The sequence below is a fragment of the Dromiciops gliroides genome, chromosome 1, assembly GCF_019393635.1.
Source record: "Dromiciops gliroides isolate mDroGli1 chromosome 1, mDroGli1.pri, whole genome shotgun sequence".
Lineage (NCBI taxonomy): Eukaryota > Metazoa > Chordata > Mammalia > Microbiotheria > Microbiotheriidae > Dromiciops > Dromiciops gliroides.
Window position 1 is genome coordinate 3,064,083 of NC_057861.1, and position 13,907 is coordinate 3,077,989.

A 13,907-nucleotide genomic window follows, 5' to 3' on the forward strand; every position below is an offset into this window, starting at 1 on the left:
AGCTGTAAAACCCAGCAGGGAGAGATAGAAAGAGAAATTCTACTTCAACCAACTGGGGGAAAAACTCACTATCTGACAAAAACTGTTGGGAAAACTGGAAAGGAATTTGGCAGAAACTAGGCATACACCAACACCTCACACCATATATCAAGATAAATTCAAAATGGGTACATGACAAACATAAGCAAATTAGTGGAGCATGGAAAAAACTATCAGTCAGATCTATAGGTAGGGAAGAGGTCATGACCAAATAAGAATTTGAGTTTTACAGAAGGTGAAATGGATAATTTTGATTATGTAAAATTTAAAAAGTTTTTGCACAAAGTAAATGTAGCTAAAATTATTATTTTTAAAAATATATTTTTGTGTATTTCATTAAATATTTCCCAATTGTATGTATATACATTTTAACATTCATTTAAAAAATTTTTGAGTTCCAAATTCCTTCCCTTCTTTTTGCCCTTTCCCCTTCTTTGAGAAGGCAGACAATTTGATAGTGATTATACATGTGAAGTCATGCAAAACATATTTCCACATTTGCCTGGTTGTAAAAGAAAACACAGGTTAAAAAGGAGAAAAATAAAGAAAGTGAAATAAATATGGAACTCTGCCCAGAGGGCTATAAAACTGTGTAGACCCTTTTACCCAGCAATACCAACTATGAATGACTTAGCTATTCTCAGCAATACAATGATCCAAGACAATTCTGAAGAACATATGATGAAAAATCCTCTCCACCTCTAGAGAAAGAAGTCATGGAGTCTGAATGCAGATTAAAGTGAATTTGTAAAATTTCTCTTTCTTTTTTTTCCCCCTGACATGGCTAATGTGGACATTTGTTTGGCATGTCTATACCTCTCTGTAATGAGGTTTACTGTCTTGCCTTTTCTGTGTGTGGGGGAGGTTGAGGGAAGGAAGAGAATTTGAACCATGAAAATAAAACAAAATTGAATTTTAAAAAAGGAAAGAAAGTGTGGGGAGTGGGGTGGGGAGGACAGTGGTCTTACTGACCTGAGGAGGTGCTTCTTTCTCCTGCTTGTTAAGGGTTACAAAGCACTTTCTTCCAAGCAGCCCGGGGAGGGTTAGGTGAGGCAGACTCATCATTTTACTGATGAGCAAACAGATCCAGTGGGGGAGGGGGGTGTGTATGTATGTGGGAAGGGGACGTCAACAGGAACTGAGTTGGTGAGTGCTTGTGCTTGAAGCCAAACCCAGGACTTCTGGCTCCCCACACGTATTTTTCTGTCAAGGAATCACTGATGTAGGACTGGGAGAGACTTTAGAATGTGGAACGTCAAAGCTAGGAGGGAGCTTAGAACAGGGAATGTCAGGGCTTGGAGGGACCCCCAACAGGGGATGTCAGAGCTGGGAGGGGCCTAGAAGAGGGGATGTCAGGGCTGGGAGGGGCCTAGAACAGGGGATGTCAGATCCTTAATTGGAAAGGTCTCTAAGGAGGGTCGTGTAATCTAAATCCTTTTTACAGATGGGGAAGCTGATTCTCAGAAAAGGAAAGTGGCCTGCCTAAAGTGAGATGGTGCATCCCCTGGTACTCTATAGCCTCCCTGTCCATCCCTACCTCGCTCTGGGCCCAAGGGGCTGAGCGGGCCTGTCTGGCTGAGGGAAGCTGCTGCTCGTTCCTTCCCCTCCCACCTCTTGCCAAGAGCCTCTGTGTCTTTAACAGCTTCTTGCCAAGTGGGCAGGCTGCCCCGGGAAGAGCAGCTCAGCACTCCCCGTGCTGACTCATAGGGATGAGCATGGGTGTGCTGGGGTCCCTGCATGGATGGGGGCTTCTGGACTACAAGACAGAGAAATATGTCCTCACCAGGAACCGGAGGGTGGGTGCCCTCCAGAGGGTCCTACAGCTTGGCATCCTGGGATATGTCATTGGGTAAGAGAGGAGGGAGGGGTCATTGTGGGGGTGGGGTCACTTGGAGAGGGGAGGGGGGCAGCCAGGTCATGAGAAGGGACAGGGGCCTTGGCTCCAGTGCCCTGGAAAGGGACTTGGGGATAGACTTTGCCATAGACCCAGTGACCTTGGGCAAGTCCTTTCCCATTGAGGAGGTTTTACTGGCCACAGGGGAGGGAACAGAGTTAGAACTCAGGGTCAGGGTGCTTTATGGGAAGGGTCTTTGGCCCAGAGGCTGGATCCTGCTTCAGAGACTTACTAGCTGTATCTCACTGGGCAAGTCATTTAACCTCTGCCTACCTCAGTTTCTCTATCTGTAAAATGGGGAAAACCATAACTCTTCCCTCCCAGGGTTGTTGTGAAGAACAACATTTCATTTGTTAGATACTATTTGTAAAGTGCTTAGAGAACCTTCAAATGCTTTGTGAATACCAGTTAGCTATGATCGTTATCAATTATATGTAAGTCATTAGCCTTATAGGACCAGGACACCGTGGATCCTTGTGGTAGCCCTGTATGAAATCATTAGCAAAAGCCTGGGAGGTGGTGGTATGGCGGTAAGGGTTTGGACCTGAGTTCGAATCCTGACTTTTTCAATGACTAGCTGTGTGACCTTGGGTGAGTTTCTTCTCTTCCTTTGGGCCTCACTTTCTCTCTGTAAAAGGAGTTTGGCCTTGATGGCTTCTGAGGGGGGAAAATGCATTCCTTATTCGAAAAACAGTCTAGCTGGGGTTAGAAGGGTTGTACGGGAAAGAGGGAATGGTGGGAGTTAAGGCTGCCAGGTGGGCTGGGGCCTTCAGGCCGGGCTCAAGGGTTGGCTTCTGGGGAGGTTGACTGGCCGACAGATGGACTGACGACGGACCTATGGACACACTGACCCAAAGAAGGAGTGAGTGATGGAGGAGGGGAAGGAGCTTCTGGTCTTTTCTTTTGGCACTGAATTGGGTCACCTTCCCGGGCAGGTGGTCCCTTCTCTTTCAGAAAGGTTACCAGGAGACAGAGGCTGATCCCCAGGTTTCAGTGATCACCAAACTCAAGGGCGTCTCAGTCGCCCAGATTGAGGTACTAGGAAACCGACTGTGGGATGTGGCCGATTACACGAAGCCCCCCCAGGTGGGTCCCACCTTTCTTCCTGGCAGAGGACAGAGCCTCTCACTGGCTCTCAGCCTCTAGGCTGGACATAGGTGGAGGGGGAGGCTCAGGGTCAAAGTTCCAGGGGGGGTGGAGGCTAGGTGGCGCAGTGGATAGAGCACCAGCCCTGGATTCAGGAGGACCTGAGTTCAAATCCGGCCTCAGACACTTGACACTAGCTGTGTGACCCTGGGCAAGTCACTTAACCCCCATTGCCCCGCAAAAAAAAAAAGTTCTAGGGGCAGGACCTCAGGCTGCCCCCAGGGCATGATCTCTGTTCAGGCTAGTGGTGTGTGTGTGTGTGTGTGTGTGTGTGTTCACTGGGCTGGGGAGGGTCTATACTCCACACCTGGCTGCTTCTGGGGATGGGGGATGGCGGTGATGATGGGGAGGAAGGACTACTCAAGAGGTGACCACTGTCATCAAGCAGAGGACCAGGAGGGGCGCAGTCAGGCTGGCTTGTGAGCAGAAAGCACACCCCAAGTAGAGGGCACTATTGGCACCATCTAAATTTTGATTTCTGGGGGCAAGGCTCCGATTGCCCTGCCTTAGTTCTGCCTCTGAGGGTTCCTTCCAGATCCAAGCTCTGAGCTTACCCTGGAACCTTAGTAAAGGGTTCTAAGTCACCCCTAGAAAAGTTCTAACCTGTATCTCTTGCCTCTTAGGGAGAAAACATTTTTTTCCTGGTAACTAATTTCCTTACCACGCCAGAGCAAGTGCAGGGGATGTGCCCAGAGGTAAGTCCCCATCCCCACCCTGGGGCCTTGGGGGCACCCCAGCCCTGGACAACTTCTCCTGTCCTGGTGAGATGGGGGTAGTCAGAACTCCTGCCTCCCTCGGCCCCAGCCCAGCCAGGGAGGAGAGGGACGGGGGAGGAAGCTGGGTTTCCCTGGGACCAGGCTCCCTGTGGGCTGCTATCCCAAGGCCTTGTGAAGGAGGGCCTTGTTGTGCCCAGATTACAGAAGCTCCTGAGCTTCTGAAACAACCCCAAAGCACCGAAGCCAATTCCACCAAATACATCCAACAAGCATTTATTAGGAGCCCACTATACGCTAAGCAAGGGAAAGCCTGGGGTTGGGGTAGGAGTACTGGATCAGCTGGTCAGAAAGATCTGGGTTCAAATCCCACTCCTGACACTCACTAGTGGGTGGTCTTGGACAAGTCACTTAGACCCTCTGAACCTCAGACAGCTCTCCAGATGGGCTGTGATCTGCCTTGGTGGAGGGACCTCCACACTGATAAAGCCACAGATGTATGACCTATGCTCATATGTCTGAGGCTTCTAAATATTCAGTCCTGAGAGGCCAAGAATATCAGAGACAGCAATGGGATCTCAAAGGCATTTTAGCCCACCCTCCCACCCCATGCCAACATCTCTTCTGTACCTTCCCTACCAGGGAGTCATATCTGCAGTGATGGGGAGCTCACTACCTGTCACGGCATCCCACTCCACTGATGGACAGCTCGGATTGTTGGGATGGTCTGAGGGGTATCTGGGGTCAAGCACTCTGGTCAGAGGAGTTCAGGGGTCAAGCATTCTCTTTTGGTCTGCACAGGCTGGACTGTCAAAAACTTTGAGTGAAGGGAAAGGGATAAAAGAAGGAAGGAATGTGCCCCCTCCCTCTGCTCCTTCTGCTACAGCCCAGGGCCCAGCCAAAGCAGGCTAAGCCCTCTCTCCTGGCCAGGGGAGGTGGTTTTCCTGTTATCGGAGTCTTCCTCTTCTGCTCCTCCTCCTCCCCCCTCCTCCTCTGCTCAGCTCTGACCCCCGTCTCCCCTCCCCCTCCCATCACCTTCCTCCTCCCCCCTTCCTCCTCTGGTCTTCTTCCTCTCTTCTGCTCGGCTCTGACCTTCCGTCCCTCCTCCCCTTCCCCTCCCCCTCCTTTTCCTCCTTTTCTCTCCTCCCCTTCCCCTCTCTTCTCCTCCCCTCCCCTTCTCTCCCTCTCCCTCCACCTCCCCTCTCTGTTTCAGTTTTCTCCTGGTGTGATGGGGTGGGGGGGTTGGACTAGAGGTTCTCTGGATGCCCTCTGTGAGTCTGGGTGGGGTGGTCTTTCTCTTTGGGGGTTGGTGACTCACACTCTCCTCCCCTCCCCCTTCCCAGCACCCCTCGGTTCCCCTGGCCCCCTGTTTGGCTGACACCGACTGTCCTGCTGGAGAGATGCTGAGACACGGCCACGGTACCTCTCTCATGCCTCAAGGGCCTTTGCACTGAATAGCCAGCTCTGGACCTTGGCTGGGGAACAGAGGGCAGCTGGGTGTCCTTCCCGACGTTTTGCCCCTGGATCCTCCCCTGGACATCAGGGCAGTTATTAAGGAGGACACCTGGGTTGGCATCCCCAAGTTTAGTTCAAACACTGAAGGTCATTTGTGTGACCTTGGGTAAATCCCTTGAAGTCTCCAGGCCTCAGTTTCCCCCTCTGTAAAAACGAGGGGAGTGGGGCAGCTAGTTGGAGCAGTGGATAAAGCACCAGCCCTGGAGTCAGGAGGACCTGAGTTCAAATCCGGCCTCAGACACTTACTAGCTGTGTGACCCTGGGCAAGTCACTTAACCCCAATTGCCCCGCAAAAAACAAAAACAAAACAAACAAACAAAAAAAAACAAGGGGAGGGGGTTTGGTCTGTGACGTCTCTCCTAGTTCCAAACCCCGTGACGACCCTAGAACCTTCCTCTTAGATCATGAACACTTGGCCCTGGTCCTGGCTCAGACCAGAGCTCAAGCTGCCCCAGGCTTGGAGAGAAAGAACACTGGCCTGGCTTCTGTTCCAGGAATCAAAACTGGGAAGTGCGTGGTGTTTAACTCGACCTACCAGACCTGCGAGATCTGGGGCTGGTGCCCCGTGGAGAGCGGCAGCCCGCCCAGGTCTGGCTGTCCCTACCCTCTCTGAACCCCGCCTCCTCAGAGAGCTTCCAGCTCTGGGTGGCTCGGTCCCCTGTAGTCCAAAGAAGGCCCAGCTCTTGGGCTCGAGGAGCCCAGGGATCAAGTCCTGGCTGGGGGGACTCTGGACACATCGCCTGTTTCCTCACCTTAAAAAGGGCATCATAGGGCAGCTAGGTGGCGCAGTGGATAGAGCACCTGCCCTGGATTCAGGAGGACCTGAGTTCAAATCCGGCCTCAGACACTTAACACTTACTAGCTGTGTGACCCTGGGCAAGTCACTTAACCCCAGTTGCCTCACTAAAAAAAAAAAAAAAAAAAAAAAAAAGGGCATCATAGGGGCGGCTAGGTGGCGCAGTGGATAGAGCACCTGCCCTGGATTCAGGAGGACCTGAGTTCAAATCCGGCCTCAGACACTTAACACTTACTAGCTGTGTGACCCTGGGCAAGTCACTTAACCCCAACTGCCTCACCAAAAAAAAAAGAAAAAGAAAAAGAAAAAGAAAAAGGGCATCATAATACCCTTTTCTGTCCACCACCCTGGGTTACCAGAGGAAAGTGTGAAGGGAGTGAGAAATCCCTGGGCAGGAGTCTTAGCTCTGCAGCTAACTTGCTGGGAGACCTTGGGCAAGTCTCCTTTATAAAATGGCGGGGATCACCCTGGCTTTGCCCTTCCTGTAAGGCTCCTAGGAGACAGAAGGCCTGCAGTGGGCTCGGCTGCCACTGTGTGCTGAGGCCCTGGCAGGCTCAGGCCTAAATTGTCTTCCTCCCGAAGGAAGCCCCAGCTGCTGGAGTCGGAAAACTTCACCCTCTTCATCAAGAACTCCATCACTTTCCCCAAGTTCAACTTTTTCAAGTAAGTGGCAGGTGTGGGAGGGGGCGGTGGCTCTGTGACAGGGCTGGACTGGGAACCTCTGAGGCCCCCACCTACCCACCCACCCAAGCTTGGACACTGTGTCCTAAGGCCCCTCCTAGCTCCGACATCCCCTGTTCTAAGGGCCCTCCCAGCTCTGACATCCCCTGTTCTAAGGCCTCTCCTAACTCTGACATTCCTGTTCTAAGGCCCCTCATAACTCTGACATCCCCTAAGACTCTTCCCAGCTCTGACATCCCCTGTTCTAAGGGCCCTCCCAGCTCTGACATCCCCTGTTCTAAGACTCCTCCCAGCTCTGACATCCCCTGTTCTGAGGCCCCTCCTAATTCTGACATTCTTGTTCTGAGACTCCTCCCAGCTCTGACATCCTCTGTTCTAAGGCCTTCCCAGCTCTGACATCCCCTGTTCTAAGGCCTCTCCTAACTCCGACATCCCCGTTCTAAGGCCCCTCCCAGCTCTGACATCCCCTGTTCTGAGGCCCCTCCTAATTCTGACATTCTTGTTCTGAGACTCCTCCCAGCTCTGACATCCTCTGTTCTAAGGCCTTCCCAGCTCTGACATCCCCTGTTCTAAGGCCTCTCCTAACTCTGACATCCCCTGTTCTAAGGCCTCTCCCAGCTCTGACTTTCCCAGTCCTAAGGGTTCTTCTAGGTTCCATCACCCCACTGTTCTAGGAGCCCTGTAGAAGTCCAGGGTTAGAAGCCCTTCTAATTTGTTTGGGAACCTTGTTCCCCTTTACAACACCCTTGACAAGGGCTCATGAGGCCTCTGCTGGACACACAGGTGGCTTTTGTCCCTCAGGACCAACACTTTGGAGACACGGGATAACACCTACTTCAAGGGCTGCAGGTATGATGCCCTCTCCAGCCCTTTCTGTCCAGTCTTCCGGGTGGGGGATGTGGTGGAGGCAGCTGGAGGGGACTTTGAGGACCTGGCCCTCTTGGTAAGTGCACTTGTGGGGGGCGGGGAGGGGGAGCTCCCTGGCCTGGCCCTCCCCCAGTCACACATCCCCGAGTGTGTCTTCTATACCCATCCTCAGAGGGGCTCCATGCCTGGGCTGGATGGACTCCTGGCCCCAAGCACACACCCTCCAGTCTGTCCTCTATACCCACCCTCAGGGGGACAAGGACAAAAATAGGGGCACTGGAGAGCACTGCATGTAAACTCAGAGCACCTGAGTTCAAATCTTTACTCTGTCCCTGCCTACCTGAGGGACCTTGAGCAAGTCACCTCAGTGTCTTAAGCCTTAGTTTCATTATTTATAAAATGGGGGGGGGGCTCTGAGATCTAGCTAGGAGCACATAGTCCCAGCCCCTCTCTGGGTTTCAGTCTCCCCATCTGTAGAATAAAGGGGTCCCTTCCAGCTCTGCTGGGCTGATTCCACCATGCCCCTGCCCCTCTCCCCCAGTCCTGGCCAGGAGCCTTGGTTCACAGTGACCCGGGGCCTCTTGCTCTTGGCCAGGGGGGAGTTGTGAGGGTTCAGATCAGCTGGGACTGTGACTTGGATCGCTCTGTCTCAGAATGTCAGCCCCGCTATTCATTCTGGCTGCAGGAGAAAGGCTACAACTTCAGGTGGGGGTCCGGGCCATTCGTGGAGGTGAGGGAGGATGTGGGTGCTCCTTCACCTTTGGGGGGGCTGAAGGGCCCTGAGATACAAGTGTTTCCCTTTTTTCCCAGCTGTGCCCACCCCCACCCAGGGCCTCAGTTTCCTCCTCTGTGAAATGAGGAGGGTCAGATGGTGCTGAGCAGCGGTGAGCCTCCCAGGAGGCTTTGCCTCCCTCCCCCAACCCCTCCCTCCAGCCACTCAGGGTCCTGTTGTCCCCCTCCCCAGGACAGCCTCGCACTGGTGGAAGCTGCCTGGCACGGAAGCCCGAAGACTGTTCAAACTCTTTGGGATCCGATTTGAGATCCTCGTGGCTGGGCAGGTAGGGCTGGGCCCCGGGGCCCGGTGAGACGGCAGCCAGGCAGCCCAGCCACGATGGAACGGGTCAAGGGGCTCTCCTCTGGGCGGGTCCCCCGGGTTCTCTTCTGCAAAGTCTTACAGCGGAGGCTGGTCAGAAACGCTCTGCTAGGGAGCATCCCCTTCATGGGCAGGGGTCAGCCCAGGTGAGCTCTGGGAAAGAGAACAGGCCGGGGCGGGGGGTCGGAGGACCTCGGCTCCCCCTTCACCATCCCCTGGCCGTGGCCAAGTCCCTTCTGGGGGCCCCAGAGGGCCCTGGGAGATGGGGGGCCAGGACTCCAAGGGCCCTTCTGGGGCTGGGTCCACGAGCCCGTTCTGAAGAACTTGGACAGGTGACCACCTCTCTAGGCCTCAGCTTCCTTCTCTGTAGTGTGTAGGTCAGATACCTTCCTTCTAGAGCCCAAGGCCCACCCACCAGCCTAGTGACAGGGACCCAGGCTGAGGTGCTATTGCCTGAGGACCTTCCCTCCCCCAGGCTGGGAAGTTCAGTGTCATCTCTACAGGGATCACTCTGGGCACGGGAATGGCCCTGCTGGGGGGGGTGAGTCCTGCAGCCCCCGTGGGCATGTGTTGGGGGAACCTTGGAAAGGGGCCTACGAGGGTGAGGAGGAAGGGGAGGAGTCCACTTTCAGCCCCTGGACGTTCCAACCCTTTGTTAATGCCCCGGGGGTGGGGGAGGGGGTGGGGGTGCTCCGGCCAGCCTAAGGCCTCCCTCCCCTGCAGGTCACCTTCCTCTGTGACCTGCTCTTGCTGTATGTGGATGGAGATGCCCCTTTCTACTGGGGGAAGAAGTATGAGGAGGTGAAGGGCTGACTGAACAGGGCCTGGGAAGGGGGGTTCCCCTGAAGCTAGAAGGGTCCCCAGGGCTGCCCCCCTAGGACAGCCCCCTCATCTATTGGCAGAGGCCGTGGAGGACACACCTCCACGGGTGGCCGAGGGTCATGCATGTATCAGAGCCAGGCCCCCGCCTCTCCCTTGTGCCCCCACAGGAGTGGGCCGGGGGCAAGGGGTCTGGAGGGCCTGCTGGCTCCTGCCCAGGTCCATTGCTGTCATTGTAAATGTAACTGCCCTTCGGGCCAGCTCCCAGGGTCGAGCCATCCCTCTGCCTGCAGGCCAAGGCCCCCAAGACCAAAGGGGAGCTGGAGCCAGCCTCCGCACCGGGAGAGCACGAGGCACCTGGGGGCCCTGAGAACCAGTGGGTGCCGGCCACGGATTCCGATCTCAGCCTTGGGAAGGGGGACCTGGGTGCTGGCATGGCCTAGCCTGGGGCTGCCCAAAGGACCAGAGCCTGGCTCCAAGGCTGCGATTCACCCATCGCTGCCTCTTCCGACAGCCGCAGGACAGGATCTCGAGACCCAAGGGCAACAGTGAGCTGGGCTCCTTCCCTGGGGCTCCCGCTGAAGTGGGCTGGAGTTCTGGCCTGGGCTGGGCCCACTCCTCCCTCTGGGCCTCAGTTTCCTGATCTGTTCATTTAAGACTTGGACCAGACATCTCCAAACACCTCGATGCTGTGCCCCGGAGGCTCCAGAGCCCCCCCCAGCTCTGGCTCCGACCTGTCCACTGCCTTCTCGGCCCCTTCCTTCCCTTCTGATCTCAGGGCCTGAAGCCTGCTTCTCAGGTGACCCCAGCCTGCAATAAAGGCCTCTCCCCCAGCTCTGTGCCTTATGGGTGTGTGTGTGTGTGTGTGTGTGTGTGTATATGCGTGTACATGTGTGCACACGTGTGTGCCAAGTGTGTGCCAGCGCATGCACATACACACACCGAACACCTGTGAGAGTGCACATCTCAAAGTGGCCGGCACACAGACCTCAGTGGTTCCTAATGCATCCGTGAAAGGGATCCCTGCCCCACCTGCCCAGCCCGCGGCCATCCTGCCTTTGCTTAGAGACACCCAATGATGAAGAGCTGCCCCCCACCCCCGTAGGCAGCCCACTCTACTTTGAGACAACAATCCTGCTTAAGGTTTTCCCTACAAACAAGCTTATCATGGTAGTCTGTAAAACCGCAGGGCCACTGAACTCCCTCCCAGCTGTGACATCCCCTGTTCTCAGGCCTTCCCAGCCCTGACCTTCACTCTATGTTCTGACGTCCCTCTCAGTTCTGTCATTCGATGTTTTGTGTTCTCAGGCCCCTCCCAGCCCTGACATCCCCTGTTCTCAGGACCCCAGGTCTGCCACTTCAGCCCTGTGTATTGAGAGAGCTCAGGATCCTCGGGGAAGATGTAATGATACTTTTAATGGGGCTGTTTCAGCCTAGGTTGGACAGAGCAGGCCAGGCAGCTTTGGTCAACATTGGGGAACAGCTGTTCAGGAGTCAGGAGGTTGGCTATGAGATGGATGAGGCCTCTTGAGCATTCTCCCATCCCCCATTTCCCGAAGGAGAGCCGGCCACCCCTGGGCTTCTAAGCCTGCCACAGGCCAAGTGAGAGGGACCCACGGCAGTCAGGCTGCCTCACCCAATAAAAGCATGTGGTCAGTGGACCTCATCTTGCACCTTCCCCTGACATGACTCGATGGTCTTGCTGTGACTCATCTGGCCTTGGTGGGCACTGCCTCCAAGGACGTCTGCCCACCTGCCATGGGCCTCCTTATCCAGCAGCTGCCCCCACCCCCAAACACAGCGGCACAGATGGGGTTCATGACCCCAGGCTCAGCTGGGTACTGAGGTCTCCTCAGGGACCCAGGAACGCTTGGGAGCATTTGGGAGGCGGCCTGACATCAGTGCTTCATGGACAGTGGGAGTGTGGGATGACAGGGGTGGGCACAATGCAGGAGACAGCAGCCTCCCCCCCAGTTCTACGGGGCTGACTGTGCTGCGAATCCCACCTCTGACACCCGCAGTGGCAGGGGAAACCTCAGTCCCCACAGCCCTTAGGGACCCTCAGCCATGGGAGGGAGAAGGGAAGGAGGGTGGGTGGAAGGCTGGGCTCTGGTGGCATGTGGAGCTTCCGGCTGCTGTCGGGCCATGGGGAGTGGGGACACTCCTGTGGCCTTGGAAAGTCCTGCAGGGACAGCCCCGGGCCTCCCTCCCCGAGGCTCAGCTCAGCCCAGCCCCCACAGGCCCTAGAGGGTGAGCTGGAGGGGGCAGGGGCAGGGAGCCTTTCTCTGTCTCCCCAGCACAAAGGCTGGCCCAGCCACCTCACGCTTAAGAAATGTTTGGACCACGTCTCTGGCCTGTACCGGAGCACTGTCACCTCGCCTCCCCGCTGGAGGGCAGGGACCATTCTGTGCTTTGGGCTGGGCACATGGGACAGCTTAACCAATGCTTGTTGAGTGACTGCCTGACAGCCGGGGGAGGGGTCAGCAGGCCGCAGGGCGGTAGAAGAGGTTACCGCTGAGCAGCCTCCTCTTGAGCTCTTTCCTCAGCAGCTCTTGCTCGCGTTGGGCCCCCTTCATCATCCCGCGGTTCTCCAGGGCTCGGCGTGACAGGTAGGGCAGCACCTCCTTCACGGGGCCATACGGGACGTACTTGTAGACCGGGAAGCCCGCCTGACCTGCCGGGAGCCCCAGGGAGCCCCATCACACCCCAGTGAGCGGCAGCGTCCGGCCTCAAAGCACGTTCCTTAGACCAGGCCTCAGTGGGCTTTGGGCCCAGGTCTCCCCAGCCCTTCTGCCCTGGGCACTGAGCTGGTCCCCGCCCCCAATCCTCAGTCCCTCCTCTGGCACTTATCAAGGGTCTTCCTAGATTGGCCTCAGGCCTCCGGGTGGGCGCGGCCCACCTGGGACCCTCCTTATGGTCACTGCCGCCTCCCACTGAGCTGGAGCTTCCTGCTGGCTAACAAACCCGTGGCCTTAACGACTGAACTGCTGCCCCACCATACCCCTGCCTTCTCATCCACGGGACCCAAGACCACAGGGAGTTTTCTGTCTGTTACATTTCAGCATCACCCACTTCCCTAGTTCCCTTAAGGTGAATGAAGGGTGTCTGGTGAGGCGGGTGATGTACTGTTCTCCCCATTATCAGATGGGGAAATGGAGGCTCCCATGCCCAGCCAGTGGCCCCTGGGGTTTTTGTCTGAAGGTCTGCAGGGACAGGGAGTCTGATGGCTGCGAAGGCCTTCCGGGCACTGGGCCCAAACAAAGCTATCACCCTGGAGCCAAGAACAAGCCCTGCCCCTCTCCCAGCTGACAGCTCCACAGACACTCTGGCACAGAAGGATCCTGGAGGCCCTGGGTTCAAATTCTATCCACAACATGCACGACCTGGCTGGTCTGGTGGTGATGGTCTCATTCACCTCCCTGGGCTTATCTCAGTTTCCTGGTCTGGAAGATGTCTGGCTGGACACATGGCCCCCCAAGCAGCCCCCAGCTCTACTGGGAGGGTCTCCCCCGGGCCTTGCCTTTCCCCTCCCAAGCCCCCCAGTGCCCTCATGAGCTGCAGGCTCATCTCCTGTGTCCTGAGGTTCTCAAGGCCCGTGGGGCCTTGTGGCCGACATTGGGTCCCGGCTCCCGTCCTCCCAGCTGGCCTGAGTGGCAGGCAGCACTCACCCAGGGGGAAGGTGATCTGATCACACATGCCCAGGAGCTGGCCAAAGTACACCTTCTTCTCTGTGGGGTGCAGGCCCAGCTCTTCCATCCTGCAAACCAAAGGCCAAGCGGGCTGAGAACCACACCCTGGAGGTATCCCAACCCGCACTGCCCAGGGCCCCTCTCTGCAGCCCCCTCAGGGCTTCATCCAGCCTCCACCCAGGAGATCCCCAGGGATGGGGAGCTCACTACCATCCTGCCCTACTAGGGTGTGCTCTAACAAGCCAGAGTAAGATCTCCCTTATACCAAGCCACAGTTCCCGTCCCTCAGAGGCTGGGCCAGTCTTCCGCCCTAGCCCTGGGCTTCAAGTCCAGGGGACTGCACACTGGGGGCACCCCGAGCCTCCAGCCCGAGGCCCTGGGGCACAGCACGTCCTGTCCCCTCCTTCCTCTGCATCCGGTCAGATGAGGGGGTGATGAAGCCACAGAGAGGCCACATGGGACAGTGTGGAGCTGGGGTCACGGCCCCCCCAATGAGGGGGCTGGCCGAGGGCCCCCTCTGTGACCAATTAACACCCATGGTTCTTGGGTGCTCGAGATTTTCCCAACGTTTTCCTCATGACAAACCACGAGGCAGTTTGGCCACCCTGATTTTGCGGATGGGGAGACCCAGACTCCTAGAGGCAGCAGCAGAGGC

General features: G+C 56.1%; 2 protein-coding genes across 2 annotated transcripts in view; one reads left to right on the plus strand and one right to left on the minus strand.

Annotated features, from left to right (window-relative positions):
- The first annotated feature begins 1,754 nt into the window (after positions 1-1,754).
- P2RX6 (purinergic receptor P2X 6) lies at positions 1,755-10,023 on the plus strand. The gene is made up of 12 exons (XM_043975008.1): positions 1,755-1,888; positions 2,869-3,019; positions 3,703-3,774; positions 5,136-5,211; positions 5,802-5,895; positions 6,686-6,766; positions 7,586-7,727; positions 8,247-8,356; positions 8,616-8,709; positions 9,220-9,285; positions 9,468-9,545; positions 9,857-10,023. The coding sequence occupies exons 1-12, from the start codon at positions 1,755-1,757 to the stop codon at positions 10,004-10,006; spliced, it is 1,248 nt and encodes a 415-aa protein (XP_043830943.1). The 3' UTR covers positions 10,007-10,023.
- A 936-nt stretch (positions 10,024-10,959) lies between these two features.
- LOC122734294 (proline dehydrogenase 1, mitochondrial-like) overlaps positions 10,960-13,907 on the minus strand; it is a 28,341-nt gene continuing 25,393 nt past the window's right edge. Inside the window, exons 13-14 of the mRNA XM_043975007.1 lie at positions 13,232-13,320; positions 10,960-12,237 (exon numbers count right to left, since the gene is read on the minus strand). Of these exons, the coding sequence (XP_043830942.1) occupies positions 12,044-12,237; positions 13,232-13,320 (283 nt within the window). The 3' untranslated portion in view covers positions 10,960-12,043. The remainder of the gene's footprint in view (positions 12,238-13,231; positions 13,321-13,907) is intronic.

Bases quoted from the DNA above. Each gene is read 5' to 3' on its own strand.
- P2RX6 (XM_043975008.1), top strand. From the start codon at position 1,755: ATGGGTGTGCTGGGGTCCCTGCATGGATGGGGGCTTCTGGACTACAAG. The intron at 1,889-2,868 runs GTAAGAGAGGAG...CTTCCCGGGCAG, and splicing joins ATCCTGGGATATGTCATTGG to GTGGTCCCTTCTCTTTCAGA. The intron at 5,896-6,685 runs GTCTGGCTGTCC...TTCCTCCCGAAG, and splicing joins GAGAGCGGCAGCCCGCCCAG to GAAGCCCCAGCTGCTGGAGT.